Below are 17,721 nucleotides of genomic sequence, written 5' to 3' on the forward strand. Positions count from 1 at the left end.
TGCCCTCGAGAAGGTGGTGGTGAGCCGCCTTCTTGAACCGCTGCAGTCCGTGTGGTGAAGGTACTCCCACAGTGCGGTTAGGTAGGGCGTTCCAGGATTTTGACCCAGCGACGAAGGATCGGCGATATACTTCAAAGTCAGGATGGTGTGTGACTTGGTGGGGAACTTGGAGGTGGTGGTGTCCCCATGCGCCTACTGCCCTTGTTCTTCTAGGTGGAAGAGGTCGTGGGTTTGGGAGGTGCTGCCGAAGAAGCCTTGGCGAGTTGCTGCAGTGCATCTTGTAGATGGTACACACTGCAGCCACGGTACGCCGGTGGTGGAGTGAGTGAATATTTAAGGTGGTGGATGGGGTGCCAATCAATTGGGCTGCTTTGTCCTGGATGGTGTTGAGCTTCTCAAGTGTTGTTGGAGCTGCACTCATCCAGGCAAGTGGAGAGTATTCCATTACACTCCTTACTTGTGCCTTGCAGATGGTGGAAAGGCTTTGGGGAGTCAGAAGGTGAGACACTCGCCAGAGAATACCTAGCTTCTGACCTGCTCTTGTTGCCACAGTATTTATGTGGCTGGTCCAGTAAAGTTTCTGGTCAATGGTGATCCCCAGGATGTTGATGGTGGGGGATTCAGTGATGGTAATACCGTTGAATGTCAAGGGGAGGTGGTTAGATTCTCGCTTGTTGGAGATAGTCATTGCCTGGCACTTCTCTCACCACCTGCCACAGGCCCAGACTGGCAGTTATGTCCTTCAGGACTCGGCCAGCTCGGTCAGTAGTGGTGCTACCAAGCCACTCTTGGTGATGGACATTGAAGTCCCCCACCCAGAGTACATTCTGTGCCCTTGCTACTCTCAGTGCTTCTTCCAAGTGGTGTTCACATGGATAAACCAGCAGAAAAGTCAAGGAATAACCAGAATTTACGGTTCTTGTATTGAATTAGTCAGCTTGGACTTAAATACAGAAAATTAGCAAGGCTTAAGAAAAAGAACAATTATTATAAAATATTTCAGAGTAGTAGGTTTATTCAGGAAAGGGGGTTACAATTACAAGTAAACATATTTATTGCTGGGGTTCAAGTAATGCTTTCCAATTATTGATTTTCCAGCCAAAAAAATGGGTGATTGAAACAAAAACTTGAAGCAAGATAAAGAGTACAAATAATGAAATAGGACAGAGTTGCATCCACAGTTAACTTTACCTGGTATGGTGTACCTCGCATTTGTGAAGCTCTTGCTGCTGCAGCCCCACCATATGTAGTCTTGCCAGGGTAGAAAGGAGAATCCCCAAGCTGGCTTGAATTTAGTAAAGAAGTACTAATAAAAGACTGGAAAAAACAAGACCATTTTGAATTTCACAATTTTACATTTTGAAATAATGAGTGTTCAATTATTAGAAACAGGTTCAATTGTATGGCATTGTACTTACTGGAGGTGAACTTCCAAAGGCAGAGAGATTAAAAGACGGCCTTTTCAAGCTCGTAGCAGGTTGTTGGGGGACTGAATGAAAGCGGTCCCCTTCTGGGGACCACAAAGGTGGTAAAGAAGCATTCCTTGAAGTTATCACATCTGTAACATTAAAAACACAAAACTTGATCCACAAGTACACTTTGTCATTAAAGATTTACCACTGTTTGAAAGTATAAAAGCAATTAGTTTTATTACTAAGCTGTATCCCTAGCTGGAACATTTTTAATTATTCTAAACTATTTCAGAAGTACACAATATCTTAACTACCTAAACAAAAAGACCTTATTTCCCAAACACAACTCCCCAATAGCTCAATAAGTATGTGGTAATGAACCACTCAGATCAAGAAGGTACCAAGTTCAATGCTAGTCTGCTCCAGTTCAGAAGGGGTAGTGCCACAATTGTCTTGGCATCTCCAGTCGAGGAAGAAGATAAAACAGTAGCTCCACAAAGAAATAGCCCACTCTGAAAGTGTAGGAATGTGGATAGGATTGGGCTCAGGTGTGGGGCAGAAAACAAATCCTCACCGTCCAAGCTCACACATGAAGAAAGGCAATTTGGCTCAGTTACCAGAGGGTTTCTAATAGGCAGCACTGTGGAACAGCAAGTGAACGCAGACACTTGAGCACTTGGTCATTTCAGACATTGCAAAAGCTTAACCTACTCCTTTAGCTAAACTTGACTCTCAACAACTTTAGTAGGTATATAATTTAGGAAGTAACATTTATACCCACAAGCCAAAATGAACAGAAGGGACACCACTAATGAAGGTATGAGCTTTTGCACAGACTGCTAGAATCCACATTTACAATTCCTCCAGACATGGGAGCAATACATGATCAATACCACTGGAGGATGGGAAAACACTCAACAGCCCATTGCAGCTGTAGCAGAGTTAGCTGTTCAACTGGAACTGGTTATTCTAAACACATTTATCTTGTCTTGTGTAAAGAGACAGGATTAATTAGCAATCCCATAGTAAGGGATCCTGTGGGGAAGCGTAATAATGATAGAATTTCACATTGAGTTCGAGAGCGACATACTTAAGTCCAAAACTAGAGTATTAAACTTAAATAAAGCCAATTACATAGGTATGCAGGGCAAGTTGGCTAAGGTAGATTGGGAAATTAGATCAAAAAGGTATGATGGTAGATAAGCAATGGCAAAAATTTAAAGAACTATTTCATAATTCTCAACAAATATACATTCCATTGAGAAATAAAAACTCCATGGGAAAAGTGATCCATCCGTGGCTAAAGAGGTTAAGGATAGTATTAGATTAAAAGAAGAGGCTTATAATGTTGCCAAGAAGAATAGTAAGCCTGAGGATTGGGAGAGTTTTAAAAACCAGCAAAGGATGACCAAAAAATTGATAGAGGGAGAAAATAGAATACGAGAGTAAACTAGCAAGAAATATAAAAACAGATTGTAATAGCTTCTATAAGTATGTAAAAAGAGAGTAGTGAAAGTAAACGTGGGTCCCTTAGGAGACCAAGACAGGAGAAATTATAAATGGGGAGTAAGGAAATGGCAGAGATGTTAAACAAATATTTTGTCTCTGTCTTCACAGTAGAAGACACAAAAACATAACACAAATAATGGGGAACCACAGGGCTAATGAGAGTGAGGAACTTAAAGTCATTAATATCAGTAAAGAAAATGTATTGCAGAAATTAATGGGACTAAAAAGCTAACAGATCCCCTGGACCTGATGGCCTATATCCTTGGGTTCCAAAAGAGGAGGCTGCAGAGATAGTGGATGCATTGGTTGTGATCTTCCAAAATTCCCTAGATTCTGAAACTGTCCCAGTGGATTGGAAGGTAACACTGCTATTCAAGAAAGGAGGGAGAGAAAAAACAGGGAACTACAGGCCAGTTAGCCTGACATCAGTGGTCAGGAAAATGCTGGAATCCATTATTAAGGAAGTGGTAACAGGGCACTGAGAAAATCATAATATGATTAGGCAAAGTCAACATGGTTTAATGAAAGCTAAATCGTGTTTGACAAATCTATTCCGAGTTTTTTTTGAAGATGTAACTAGCAGGGTAGATAAAGGGGAACCAGTGGATGCAGTATATTTGGATTTTCAAAAGGCATTTGATAAGGTGCCACACGAAAGGTTGTTACACAATAAGGGCTAATGCGGTTGGGGGCAATAATATTAGCATGGATAGAGGATTGGTTAAAGGACAGAAAACAGACTAGGACTAAACGGGTTATTTTTAGGTTGGCAGGCTGTAACTAGTGGGGTGCCACGAGGATCAGTGCTTGGGCCTCAGCTATTTACAATCTATATTAATAGCTTAGATGAAAGAACCGAGTGTAATGTATTCAAGTTTGTTGACAATACAAAACTAGATGGGGAAGTAAACTATGAGGAGGACACAAAGAGTCTGCAAAGGGATATGGACAGGTTAAGTGAGTGGGCAAGGTGGCAGATGGTGTATAATGTGAAGAAATGTGAGGTTATTCACTTTGGTAGGAAGGATAGAAAAAATTTTTTTTTAAATGATGAGAAACAATTAAATATTGGTGTTGAGAGATTTGGGTGTCCTTGTACACGAAACACAAAGTTAACATGCAGGTACAGTAAACAATTAGGAAGGAAAATAGTATGATGGCCTTTATTGCAAGGGGGTTAGAGTACATGGGTAATGAAGTCTTGCTGCAATTGTACAGAGCTTTGGTGAAACCACACCTGGAGTACGGTGTACAGTTTTGGTGTCCGTACCCAAGGAAGGCTGTACTTGCTTTAGAGGGGGTGTAACGAAGGTTCACTGGATTGAAGGGGTTGTCCTAGGAGAAGAGATCGAGTAGAATGGCTTATACTCGCTGGAGTTTAGAAGAATGAGGTGTGATCTCATTGAAACATACAGAATTCTGAAATGGCTTGACAGGGTAGATGCTGAGGGGCTGTTTCCCCGGCTGGAGAGTCTAAAACTAGGGGGCATAGTCTCAGGATAAGGGGTCGGCCATTTAGGACTGAACCGAGCAGAAATTTCTTCACTCGGAGGGTTGTGAATCTTTGGAATTCTCCACCCCAGAGGGCTGTGGATGCTCAGTTGTTGAGTATATTCAAGGCGGAGATCGACAGATTTTTGGACGCTAAGGGAAGCAAGGGATATGGGGACCAGGCAGGAAAGTGGAGTTGAGGTCAAAGATCAGCCATGATCTTTTATTGAATAAGCAGAGCAGGCTCAAGGGGCCGTATGGGCTACTCCTACTCCTTATGTTTTTATTTCCTTGTTGCACTTTACCATATCCTTTTACATTTTTCTTTAGCAGATACTTATCTAGGCTCTGTCTCAATAGTTTCTGATGGTAAAGCATCCCACGGTCAAAAATCCTGTGAGAAGATTCTTCTAAGTTCTATACCTCATTCTTCTAGAGATAATCTTAAATCCAATCTTAAACCGTAGATACTTCACAAGCAATCAACTCTGAAAATCTCAATTAGCTCTTTCCTTAACCAAGTCTGTTCCAGTGAAACCCCTCATTTCTGGTGTCACTTTGCTGTACCATTTCCATGACTCAAATGCCCTTCATGTAATGGGATACAGAAAATAGCACGCAATACTCCAAACTGTGGCATAACCAAAATCACCTAAAAGTCACAGGTTTCCGCCACCCTAAAAAAAATTAACTAGGCCAGTCAACAGCTATGATGAAGAGCAAAGGAAAGAATGAATTGTTTGATTTAACATAAGCACACTAAGGGGGGAATTTCTCGGGGGCTCAGTGGGCGCGTTTGGTGGGAATTTTTTCCCCCCGTCATCCCACCGCCACGCTACTTTCCCAGATGTCGGGTCTGTCAGGGCTGAGCAGACCCAACATGCCGCAGTGAGGGAGGCAATTTAGGTCATTATGACCTTGTTAACAGCCCATTAAACAGTATTTTGAGCTCACCGTATCATTTTACGAGGTCGCCCACGGGGTCCACGCTGCTCGGGGATCACGTCAGGTAAGGAGGTCAGCATGGGATCATCTCATTACTTGACAGCTGCAAATGTGCTATAAAAGCTCCCATCTCACAGCTGTTCACTTTCCAAGCTCAGAAGCTGTTGCTTACTGCATTTGGAAAACAGATTGAGTTTTATGCAGGTTGCAAGTGTTTGGAGCAAACTCTCTATCCAGTGTCACCTCATTGGAACAACCTCTCTCACCACTGACGGATTGCTTTTGTCATCTCAACTTCACCTGCCATCTATTACATCAGCATCAGTGCCCTTGAAACGATCTCACCATAGTCCTCAGAATCCCAACACGAACAGCCCCAACACCAGCAGCACCAACCTTCTCTGCAATCAACTGATGTTGCACAGGACAGAGGGCATCAGCACCCGACCACATTGCTGCCCAGGATGACCTCACCATGGCCACATTTACTTTGTTTGACGCTGTACACCCTGGCTGCTACATAATGCACCAGGTTGGCACCACCCCACACCAACACCATAAAGCATTCCCAAGCCATTCCTTTCACACTCATGACCATTGCGGGGGTTCCTTTATGTTTCACCATTCGCTGCAACTCACTAAGCCACTTCCAAAGGTGCACACAAATCTGTCCAAGAACGCAAAGTGTTGAAAATAAAGGTTTCAATGTTTGACAACACATTAACAGAAACTTCACATGAACATTGGCTAAAACATCCAAGTGCCTACCCTTGTGTGTTGTTAGTTGGTATGATTGGACTAGGATTAGGATGAGGGCGAGTGTGAGGGGTGGCTAGTGAGATGGGGAAGTGATAATGTAGATAGAAAGGGATGGGTGGAGATGCAAGGTAAGTTGGTGTGAGTAAAGATGTGCAGGAGTATGGTAGGGAAGGCAGAGTGATGGGGATGTGATGAGTGGCACAGCAGGATGAGGTTGAGTGTGGCTTTGCAATAACGTTTTGTGATCTACTGAGATCATTGAAAGGTTTGCGCCACTACGGCCTGGTCCTCCTGACGACATCCCTGCATGTGCCTTCCTGTGCAAAGTGCAACCAGGCTGCGTTGATCTCCTGGGGAGGTCTCTTCCGCCCATGGGAAGTGAAGAGGACCTCCCTGCGTGCTGTGACTCCCTCCATAAGCTTGCAGCACCTCAATGCTGTAGAACACTGACAGTACAACTGTCAAACTAAATTTGCACATGGTCCCTTTAAGGAATCCTGCTGATGACGTCGTCATCAAATCATGTCATCAGACCCGCTTCCTTCAATTGGCTGGCAAACACACTGGGCAGGCTTAACAAGCCCAATCAATGTAAAGTCATTCTACAGAGCTGGAGCCAGCAGCGGGGTCGGGGCCCGCCACCGACATCGCCCGCCCCGGACCTGTCGAGGTAGGGGAAATCATGGCCTAAGCTTTTGAAGTACAGCTTTCTCAAAGCTGAATTACAAATGCTTGCTACAACTGCATCATAACATTTTTCAATTGCAATATTTTAAAGAATCCTTTACCTTTATCAGAGGCTCTGGAAGAAAAACCACTTGTTGTGGAGATGTTATCATCTTCATGCAGCGAGCCAGAATCTTTGATTTCCTTTACCAGTGAGAATCCCGAACTGCCAATAGGAAATGAAGAGGATGTGGACGGTTGACAATCATGTGCTGGAGTATCTATTACAGCACAATTAAAGTGTGCTCGATTGAGAGCTGGTCGCAGAAGCAGCATTTCCGAGAAATTTAAAGCAGATTTGCTAGACGGTGTGCTTACTGTAAAAGAGAAGCAAAATACAAGTGTTTTATTCATGCAGCCAGCATACAAAGACACACAATATTCTAACACGATCCTGTTCGTATTCTTTTTTCCTCTTGCAGATTAGGAGTTACTGTTATAGCACTGCAGAACTTGGCTGCAAAATGGGCCGGAGTGGAAAATAAACATATCAGGTTATAATATTTTTAGGAGAGACAGACTAGGTAAGGAGTTTTGGTCTCTTTTACCCAAGGAAGGATATACTTGACATAGAGTGAGTGCAACAAAGGTTCACCAGACTGGTCCCTGGGATAGCGGGGATTGTCCTATGAGGAGAGATTGAGTAGACTAGGCCTATAGAAGAATGAGAGGTGATCTCATTGAAACATACAAAATTCTTACTGGACTTGACAGGGTAGATGCAGGGAGGATGTTTCCCCTGGCTGGGGAGTCTAGAACCAGGGGTCACAGTCTCAGAATAAGGGGTCGGCCATTTAGGACTGAGATGAGGAGAAATTTATTCACTCAGAGGGTGGTGAATCTTTGGAATTCTCTGCCCCAGAGGGCTGTGGAGGCTCAGTCGTTGAGTATATTCAAGACAGAGATCGATAGATTTTTGAATATTAAAGGAATCAAGGGATATGGGGATAGTGCAGGAAAGTGGAGTTGAGGGCGATGATCAACCATGAACTTATTGAATGGCGGAGCAAGCTCGAAGGGCCAAATGGCCGACTCCTGCTCCTATTTCTTTGTTCTTATGTAGGTGTGGCAATATTGGCAAAAGAGGGAAGACATGCTGTAGACAGGATAGATGCACACAAAAAATAAAGAAGGAGCTCGCTGAGGTGAGGTGCAATGAGAAATTGGCACATGGGGCTGCAGATCAACAATGGGATTTTTTTTTTTTTTTAATTGTAAAGTTGCAGAATAAATATATACCATGGAAGGCTACCTCAAGTTTCAGAGTGATGTGGATAAATAAAGAGGTCAGAAAAAAATAAATTGAAGAGGACAGATAAGTCTATGATAAAAATACAGGAATATAACTAAATAGAAGAGTTTATGAAAGGGAAAAGGAAGAAGTATGAAAAGAGAATCACAAAAATATATTAAAAAACAGTAAAGTATTCTACAAATACATCAGTAAAAACAGATTTGTTAGATGTGAGGAAAGGATAGTGAGTTACTATAGGATAAGCAGAAATTGGTGGGGATACTGAGCAAATACAATACTTTGCTTCAATTTTTGCAAGAGAGAAGGATCTTGGGGAGGAAGCAAATCCCGAGTTGGTTAAAAGTGAAATGACCAATATAAAAGGGAAGAAATAAATAACAATCAGCCAATGTGGATTTCAGAAAGAAATATCGTGATTGACAAACCTGACAGAATTCTTTGAGGAGGTGATGGATGGGGGAATTTCAGTGGAAGTGGGCTAGAAGGACTTTGAGAAATTATTTGACAAGCTACCACAAGGGCAACTATTGGAGAAGATTATGGGATATAGAATTAGGGGAGAGGGTAGCAAATTGGATTAAATCTAGTTAGAAAGAGAGCAGGCATTAAGAACAGTTTCTCAAAGCGGTTGGAAGTAGCTGGTAGTGTCCCTCAGGTTTCTGTTCTGAAACCGTTTCTGTTCACTGTGTACATCAATGATTTGGATATAGGGCTGATATAGTGGTGTCCAAATTTGCAGACGATTGGAGCCATTTTCAATAATTCTGAGAACCAAAGGAAGCTGCAATGGGCTATAGATAAGATAATGGAATGCAGAAAAAAATGGCAGATGGAATTCAATGGCAGTACAATTTGGTAAAAAAATAAAGTAATAATTTGAATGGGGGAAAGCTGGGTAAAGTGGATGAACAGAGGGATTTGGGAGCTCAGGTTCATAAGACAGTTAAAGCAGCACCTCCAGTGGATGAGGCCATATATAAAACACAAATAGAATACTGGATTTTATAGCAAGAAGTATAGAATATAAAAGTTGAGATATAATGTGAGACAATGGCCCAGAAATTCGGGTCCCAACGCGTGAGCACGCACGGGGTACTCACGCGTGGACCTGATGGAAGTGCCAGTTTCTTGCATGCACTACGCATGCGCGGGAAACCGGCACTTCCGATCCTCTGAACCAAGGAGTTCAGAGGTCGAACGCGTGCCCGCGAGAGTCTGCGCGTGCGCATTGAACTTCCTTTTTTTTTCCAGGTTTTAACGTGCGGGTAAGTCTGTACATTTTAGAAATGTAAAAAGCAGCCGTAAGGACTTAATTTTCAAAGGTAAGTCACAGAATCACAGAAACCCCACAGTGCAGATAGAGGCCATTTCGGCCCATCGAGCCTGCACCGACACATATCCCACCCAATCCCCGTAACCCCTACACCAACACATATCCCACCCTATCCCCGTAACCCCACGTATTTAATCCCCCTAACACTAAGGGTCAATTTATCATAGCCAATCAACCTAACCCACACATCTTTGGACTGTGGGAGGAAACCGGAGCACCCGGAGAAAACCCACGCAAACACGGGGAGAATATGCAAACTCCACACAGACAGTCACCCGAGGCCGGATTCAAACCCGGGTCCCTGGCGCTGTGAGGCAACAGTGCTAACCACTATGCCACCGTGGTCAATTATTTAAAATTAAAACATTTTTTCCACAGGTTTTTTTTACTTTTAAATACTTTAAAGCAAGGTAAGTTTATTTTTAGCCCCGTTTTTTTATAAAATTACGTTTTTCAAAAATTTAAATTTTTGTTTAAAATAGTTATTTAATGTCATTTATAGTTTATTTACAAAGTGTGATGTTTTTTTAAAATTTATTTAAAGGTAAAGTACAGTTTTACAGCCTCAGCATTTATACGTTTTGACAGGTCTATCTGTCAAGACTTATGAATGGAGCATTCCCTGCTCCGATTGGCTGCCTGTTGCTCACGTGATCCCAGGGGACGCTTCGCACTAACTACGCCCCTGGGACACGCCAGCATAGCGCGCCGGCCTCTGAGAGGAATTCCACACAGGCCAAGAGGTCAACTGCCGGCACGTTAGGTAAGTGTAGGTCGGGGGCTTGCACCCGCGGGAAGCCCCCGACCCGAATTTCTGGGCCTATATAAAACTTTAGTAAGACCATAGTTGGAGTACTCTTTGCAGTTCTGGGCTTCACACTATAGGAAGGATGTTGAGGCAATAGAGGGGGAACAGTGCAGATTCACTAGGATGTTGTCTGGTATGAGGAAATACTATACAAAAATAGCCTTGAAAAAGTGGGGGTTTTCTCATTAGAACAGAGGAGATGGCGGGGGCGGGGTGATTTGTTATGTGTTTAAAGTGACGAAGGGATGGGACAGAATAGATAGAGAAAAAGACTGTTTTCACACATTAAGTGGTCTAGAACAAGACTCAGTGATTGAAGCAGAGACTATGCCCAACATTTAAGAATACGTTAGATCAAAGTGTAACTTACACATCTCAAATAAAAGCACCACTACCATCTAACTTGTAAAAAATGTTTTACAGACAAGCAGCAGAGTAAACGTGTAATTTTAATTAAACAAAACTATTCGTTCAAATGCACCTGACACAAACACAACAAGCAAGATTTAAACTAAATAACTTTCTCTGCTGAAAAATGGGTTATGTTTTCTCTAATGGGGAGGACCTAGCTTTGTGTGCAGCGTAATGGGCCACCTCTGCAGGGGAAGATTCTGCTCGCATTTTTAAAACCTTGCTTGTGACTCCTTCCTTGCTCTCCAAAGGAAGATTTCCCTGAAAGGGGGATCTCGAACAAACACCCTTTCACTGTGCAATGTTGTTCATTCTACTGGCACAAGGGCCTAACCCCAATGTAGCACGAAGCTGCACGACTTGCTGTCGATGAAACATACTTCAGTGGGTTTGATGGACCACAGTTGTGGCCTTGGGCTACAGCATGAAGGATAGAGTTATCAAACATCAGATTCTTGACCAACGAGGGGAAAAACCACATTTTGTTTGATATTCAACCAAGGAAAGATCCAAACCTCGTCATCTAAGCTCGTATTCTTAAATAAGATGGACTTAGGGTCTTCTCCATGGAATTATGAAGGGTAGTTATCCTATCTGACCAAGTTGGTTCATTTGCATTACAGTATTGGAAATCAAATAACCACATTTGTAACATTTTATTAGTTCTGCTGATTTATTAAGTACATCTAGAACTAACTTTCTTTATGGGTCATTTTGTACATTCCAAAGCGGATTGTCATGCATTTAATTGTACATCTACCTGCGGCATTACTAGCTGGTGGTGCTGGGTTATGCCTTCCATTATCAAATGGTGGGGTCTCATGTACAAGGACTGGATCATTTTCATGATTGTCTATCGATCTTTTTGCTTCAGCTGGTTCTGACTTAGAAGTGTGCCCAAAGTATTTCTGCAGCCATCCAGGTACTATGTTCTTCACAGTGTCCGTAACTCTGCCAATGATTCCCTGCAGGTAAAACATTTTTATAACACAGATTAACAATCGCCACTTTCAATTTATCTTTCTCGGTTTAAAAATAAGTCACACTGAACTACTTAGGTTCTCGGCCCCAAGTTTAACCGGATGTCAATAATTCCACACAAGGGGATAGTTGAAAGATCAAACAATTGCTAAATCGACAAATATAGAGGCAGCACGACCTGATTAATCATGAGCGAGGGTGACAAACTCATGAGTTATGAATTTATGCATATGCTTAGCCTCCCAAGTTATTTAACACATCATGGCTTGCCAAAATTTAACATTTGCAGGAGGTTTGAAGTGAAAATACTAATATCTGAAGCCTCAATTGTTATAGTCACTGAAATTCTACCACATGCTATAAGGGAAGAACAACATGTTCCAAGACAGGAGATCACAATCATACAACACAGAAGGCGGCCATTTGGCCCACCGTGCCTGTGCCGGCTCTTTGAAAAAGCTACCCAATTAACGTCACTCTCTTGCACTTTTCCCATAGCCCTGCAAATTTTCCCCCTACAAGTATTTATCTAATTCCCCATTGAAAGCCATTATCGAATCTGCTTCCACCATCCTTTCAGACAGTAAATTCCAGATCATAACAACTCGCTCTGTAAAAATATTATCCTCATCTCACCTCTGGTTCTTCTGCCAATTAGCTTAAATCGGTGTCCTCAAGTTACTGACCCTCCTGCCACTGGAAACAGTTTCTCCTTATTTGCTTAATCAAAACCCTTCATGATTTTGAACACCACTATTAAATCTTCCTTTAACCTTCCTGCTCTAAAGAGAACCCAGCTTCTCTAAATAACTGGAGTCCTGTAGCCCTGGTACCATTCTATCAAATCTCCTCTGCACCCCCTCTAAAGCCATGACATCCTTCCTAAACTATGGTGCCCAGATTTGGACACAATACTCCAGCTGGGGCATAACCAGTGATTTAGAAAGGTTTAGTATAACCTCTTTGCTTTTCTACTCTATTTATAAAACCAAAGATCTCGTATACTTCTTTAAAAAGCCTTCTCAACTTATCCTGCCATCTTCAAAGATTTGTGTACATACACTCCCAGGTGTCTCTGTTCCTGCACCCCCTTTAAAATTGTCCCATTTAGTTTATATTGCCTCCACTCAGTCTTCCTACCAAAATGCATCACTTCACACTTCTCTGTGTAAAATTGCACCTGCCATGTGCCTGCCCATTTCACCAGTCTGTCCATGTCCTCCTGAAGTCTGATACTACCACCATCACTGTTCACTGCATTTCCAAGTTGTGTCATCTGCAAACTTTGACATCAGTGGTCCCAATACCGACCCCTGGGAGACACCATTGTATACATCCCTGGAGTCTGAAAAACAACCATTAACCACTACTCTACCTTCTATCTATTGTATCCACAAGGCCACTACACCTTGAATCCCACGGGCTTGAATTTTGCTAACAAGTCTATTTGGTGGTACTTTATCACAGGGGTTCTCAACCAGGGGCCCGTAAGACGGTTTCGGGGGTCTGCCAAAAATACCGTACCTGCACAATGCCACTTTGAACATCCAAACAGCAATTTATCCTCCACTTCCGGCATCACTGCTGGTAAAATCCAACTGTTCAGCTGACTTTTTTTTTGGCCTTCATCCCCTCGGCCTAGACCACACATGCGATGTGGTAAATGCAACAACAGCGGCACCACTGATGTTTGTCCGCTTTTGCGGCCTGTACACACGTTAGCAGCACCAGAGCTGGACAGCAGCCCGTGAAGGAGCAGCTAAGACAAGTGAGGCAGGCCTCAACTGAAACGGTTCTATGCTACGCTTAAGTTCGGGATGGGACGACGTCATGCTCTTCGGTACCCGGCGCTTTGATCCGCAGGCGAATGGGCCACACTCGCGGCAGGGAATGAACGGTTGGAAAGGATTCGGTGCAATGGTAGGCGTCAGGTTTATCATCAAGGAGTGAGGCGGATTACAGCCCCTCTCAATACATGAAGTAGTGTTTAATCATCAGTGGCACCCACATGGTTAGACCAACATGAGTGACTCACTCCTAATGCATGCGATTCACAGGTCTTAGTTGCATCATTTTATAATTTTATCCCCCTTCCACAATGTAGATGTTGCTTTTTTGATTTTCATCTGTAAAGTTCTCATGTATAGCCTTTCCCACATACAAGCAAGTAAAATACTGCGGATGCTGGAAATGTGAAATTAAAAACAGAAAATGTTGGAAAACACTCAGCAGGTGGAGAGAGAAATGGAGTTAATGTTTCAGGTCAATGACCAGTTCTGATGAACGGTCATCGACCCGAAACGTTCACTCTGGTTTTCTCTCCCCACAGAAGCTGAGTGTTTCCAGCATTGGAATTGAGAATTGTTGCTCAGCGCCAGCAACAAGTTTCATATTAAGTAAAACAAAAATAATAAATATATATGTTTAATTGTATAACTACATTTTAGACAGAAAAAATACCTGTGTTATGTTACAGGGGGTCCGTGGAATTTTTGTAACATAGGAGGGGGGCCTCAGAAGCAGAAAGGTTGAGAACCCCTGCTTTATCAAACACCTTTTGAAAGTCCATATATACAAAATTGGAAGTCCATGCACACAGCAGATAGAAGACGAAAGAAAAATTAACACAAGAACACAAGTCCAAGTGCAACCCTTTGTATAATAGAATTCATCCAACCCACCTAATCTCCCGAGAAGTTCTGCAAACTTGCTTTCTGTCTCCCCTCCCCCACAAAACAGACAAATCAAGCAATTTTAAGATTAATCTACTCTCAAAATCATATATGCTGGACTAACTGCTTCCTTTGCCATGACATCGCATGGTTCCAGAGTCTCAGGAACGATATTTCAAACCACATTCAATAATATTTGTACTTATGTTTGCAGAACTTAATTCAGTACAAAGAAGGTTCACTCGGTTAATCCCGGGGATGAGGGGATGGACATATGAGGAGAGGTTGAGTAGATTGGGACTCTACTCATTGGAGTTCAGAAGAATGAGAGGCGATCTTATTGAAACATATAAGATTGTGAAGGGGTTGGATCGGGTGGATGCGGGGAGGATGTTCCCGATGATGGGTGAAACTAGAACTAGGGGGCATAGTCTTAGAATAAGGGGCTGCTCTTTCAAAACTGAGATGAGGAGGAACTACTTCACTCAGAGGGTGGTAGGTCCATGGAATATGCTGCCCCAAAAAGCTGTAGAAGCTACATCATTACATAAATTTAAAACAGAAATAGACAGTTTCCTAGAAGTAAAGGGAATTAAGGGTTACGGGGAGCGGGCAGGAATTTGGACATGAGTCTAGGTTCGGATCGGTCATGGCCCTGTGGGTAGCAGAGCGGGCCCAGGGGCCGTGTAGCCTGATCCTGCTCCTATTTCGTGTGTCTAATTCTGTTAGATTCAGGAGATGGTTCTGGGATAGTGGATTGGCGGTTAGGATCAGATCAGCCATGATCTTATTGAATGGCGGAGCAGGCTCGAGGGGCCAATTGGCCTACTCCTGCTCCTATTTCTTATGTTCTTATTTCCTAATAAGATACTCATCTAGTTCTCTTTTAATCAACGCATTTATCTAGAAGTTAATTCCACACAACACATGTGTGTTTGGGGGTGGGGGGGGGGGGGGGGAAGAAAATTGATTCCAGGTTATGCTTGAGGCTCTTTAGTTTTATGTTCATATCCTGAAGTTGTGCACTGCTTGCATCTATATTGTCCACTCCAGTTTTAAAAACATGGATTGTATCTCAGCTTAAGCTTTATCTAAAGAAAACTGTAGTTTTAAGTCTCTTTCTTCATAACATAAATCCCCAACTCCCACCATCATTCTTCTTGTTCTTCTGTAAATCCTCTCCAATGCATCAATATTCTTCTGAAGGCAAGGTGCCCCAAAACAAAACAATAAACTTGGCTTCACCAAAACCATAAAAATGAAAAATCCTTGGTGGAGGTGACATCACCATGTGCAGTATAAAGAGTATGCCAAAGTGCCCATGTGAAATGGTTGCAACAAACTGTATGATAAGCAGCTCCCTGATTTGAGTTTTACATTTTAATCTTTCACATGAACAACCCAGTCGGTGACTGACAAGTACTGTTGAAGAGAAAGTCAATACTTCGAGCTACGTTTGTTCCCATTGGAAGAACAGCATGACAACCTCCAATAATTATGAATGTTGCTGTGCTGTTCTTTACAGGTGTCATCAAAAACTCCCAGGCATCATTCAACAGGCTATGGAAGCTTAGCACTTTGTGTTCATGAGCGACAGCCCTATACAACACAAAACAAAGTGGAACACGCAAAGTTCAGGAAGCAAAATCAAGTACCCATGAATATAAATAATCCCAGAACCAAGAGCCTCACAATAATTTGTGATAGGTTGTGCAATTTGACTAATTCTAATATATCGAGGAAACTATTTTGCTCCAAGAGAAAATGTCATCACAGCTGTCAGGGCAATGGTGAAGGGCAACTGCCTTACTACAGCATCACACTAGTGGTATCTATACCTAACCACATCTCATTCCTCTCTTGCTTTAGTGTTTACCTTCAAAGTGCCAATTGCAACTTCAAGTGAATTAATCCATACAAGTTTCTACACTAAATGGCTGACTAGATTCAAAATATTAAGATATACAAGTAAGTGCACAATGGTCTTGGTATTTAGTACTGAGGCATTTTAACTGAATACAATTCCTCTTTTAAAAAGGGACCATTATTTTTTTCAAATACCTAGATGGCCCTTTTGTGTTTACCCATACTATGCACACATGTACGGTGAGTTGAGTTGTCAGATTTTGTAAAATGATGGATATTTGTACGAAATCAGTAGTGCAGCACATTTGGTGTACTAATGCACTGGGCCAAAGTGGCAAGGCACAGGTTTACATTTGCAACGTCACAAATGCAAAGGCTACTTTAGCTCACCCTTTTGACTAAGGAACATGTAGTGGTCAAAGTGGTGCAAAAGCAAGTTCTAAAAAATAGGCACAAAAATGCTGGAGAATCTGTTCCCAGTTAACATGTCTGTTCACAAAAGATCCTTTAACAAGTCTCAAAATACAATCCATGGTATGCAACATTTTGAAACATCAGGGCAAGAAACAAATTTCAGTGCTATCACCATGCTAGCCTTAACTGCAGCAAATAAGATTCAGAATCGCTGATCATTTCACTTCTCATTCTGATACACTAGATACAAGACAGATTCTGCTATGGTTTCATAGCTGAAATAAAACCCAAAAAATGTCTGTGAAACACTAAAAGATTGTCCACCATCCATTCCAAAAAGACATTTGAGATTCCTTTAAAGCACAATGCTAGAACAAACTCAAGAAAAATCAGTTCTGTATCTGCTCCGTGCAACGCCTGATCTAGAGAGTTCAATGCTGTCGCTGGGTGTCAAACATGGATAAGTGTGCCATTTCCCAGCTCCACAATTGTTTACCTTAATGAGCACAAAAATTCTGCAAAAGAAATTTCAATCACATCGTCACATTAGGTGAAAGAGGACATGTACCCATCAGATATGCATCAGATTATGCAGCTACTTTAAAAATGAGTTGGGTTGCCCAACTAGACAAGTATCCTCAGTGCTCCAATTATTAACTCGCCAAGGCTTCTTCAGCAGCACCTTTCAAACCCGCAATCTCTACCACCTAGGAGGACAAGGGCAGCAGGTGCATGGGAACACCATCACCTCCAAGTTCCCCTCCAAGTCACACACCATCCTGACTTGGGACATATATCGCCGTTCCTTCATCGTCGCTGGGTCAAAATCCTGGAACTCCCTCCCTAACAGCACTGTGGAAGCACCTTCACCACACGGATTGCAGTGGTTCAAGAAGGCGGCTCACCACCACCTTCTTGAAAGCAATTAGGGATAGGCGATAAATGCTGGCCATGCCAGTGACGCCCAGATCCCATGAACGAGTTTTAAAAAATTAAATGCACCCTGATGAAAGTACTACAAGGGCCCAAAGAACAGATCTAAATAAGACAGAAAACTCAACAGCACTCTAGAATCTCAAAAAAGCCAGTGGAAATTTCCTAAGCGTGATGCATCCACATTAGTAATTTTCTATTCATAA

General features: G+C 42.4%; 1 protein-coding gene across 4 annotated transcripts in view; it reads right to left on the reverse strand.

Moving 5' to 3' along the window:
• The window catches only part of nup153 (nucleoporin 153), a 70,750-nt gene that overhangs the window by 48,713 nt on the left and 4,316 nt on the right, over positions 1 to 17,721 (reverse strand). For all 4 annotated transcript variants that reach the window (XM_085988899.1, XM_085988903.1, XM_085988902.1 and 1 more), the window contains exons 2-5: positions 11,410 to 11,614; positions 6,905 to 7,159; positions 1,419 to 1,558; positions 1,192 to 1,317 (exon numbers count right to left, since the gene is read on the reverse strand). In XM_085988899.1, coding sequence (XP_085845025.1) covers positions 1,192 to 1,317; positions 1,419 to 1,558; positions 6,905 to 7,159; positions 11,410 to 11,614 — 726 coding nt within the window. The remainder of the gene's footprint in view (positions 1 to 1,191; positions 1,318 to 1,418; positions 1,559 to 6,904; positions 7,160 to 11,409; positions 11,615 to 17,721) is intronic.

This window comes from Somniosus microcephalus, chromosome 5 (genome assembly GCF_052327205.1).
Source record: "Somniosus microcephalus isolate GS21.2 chromosome 5, FLI_Smic_1.0, whole genome shotgun sequence".
NCBI classification, from domain to species: domain Eukaryota; kingdom Metazoa; phylum Chordata; class Chondrichthyes; order Squaliformes; family Somniosidae; genus Somniosus; species Somniosus microcephalus.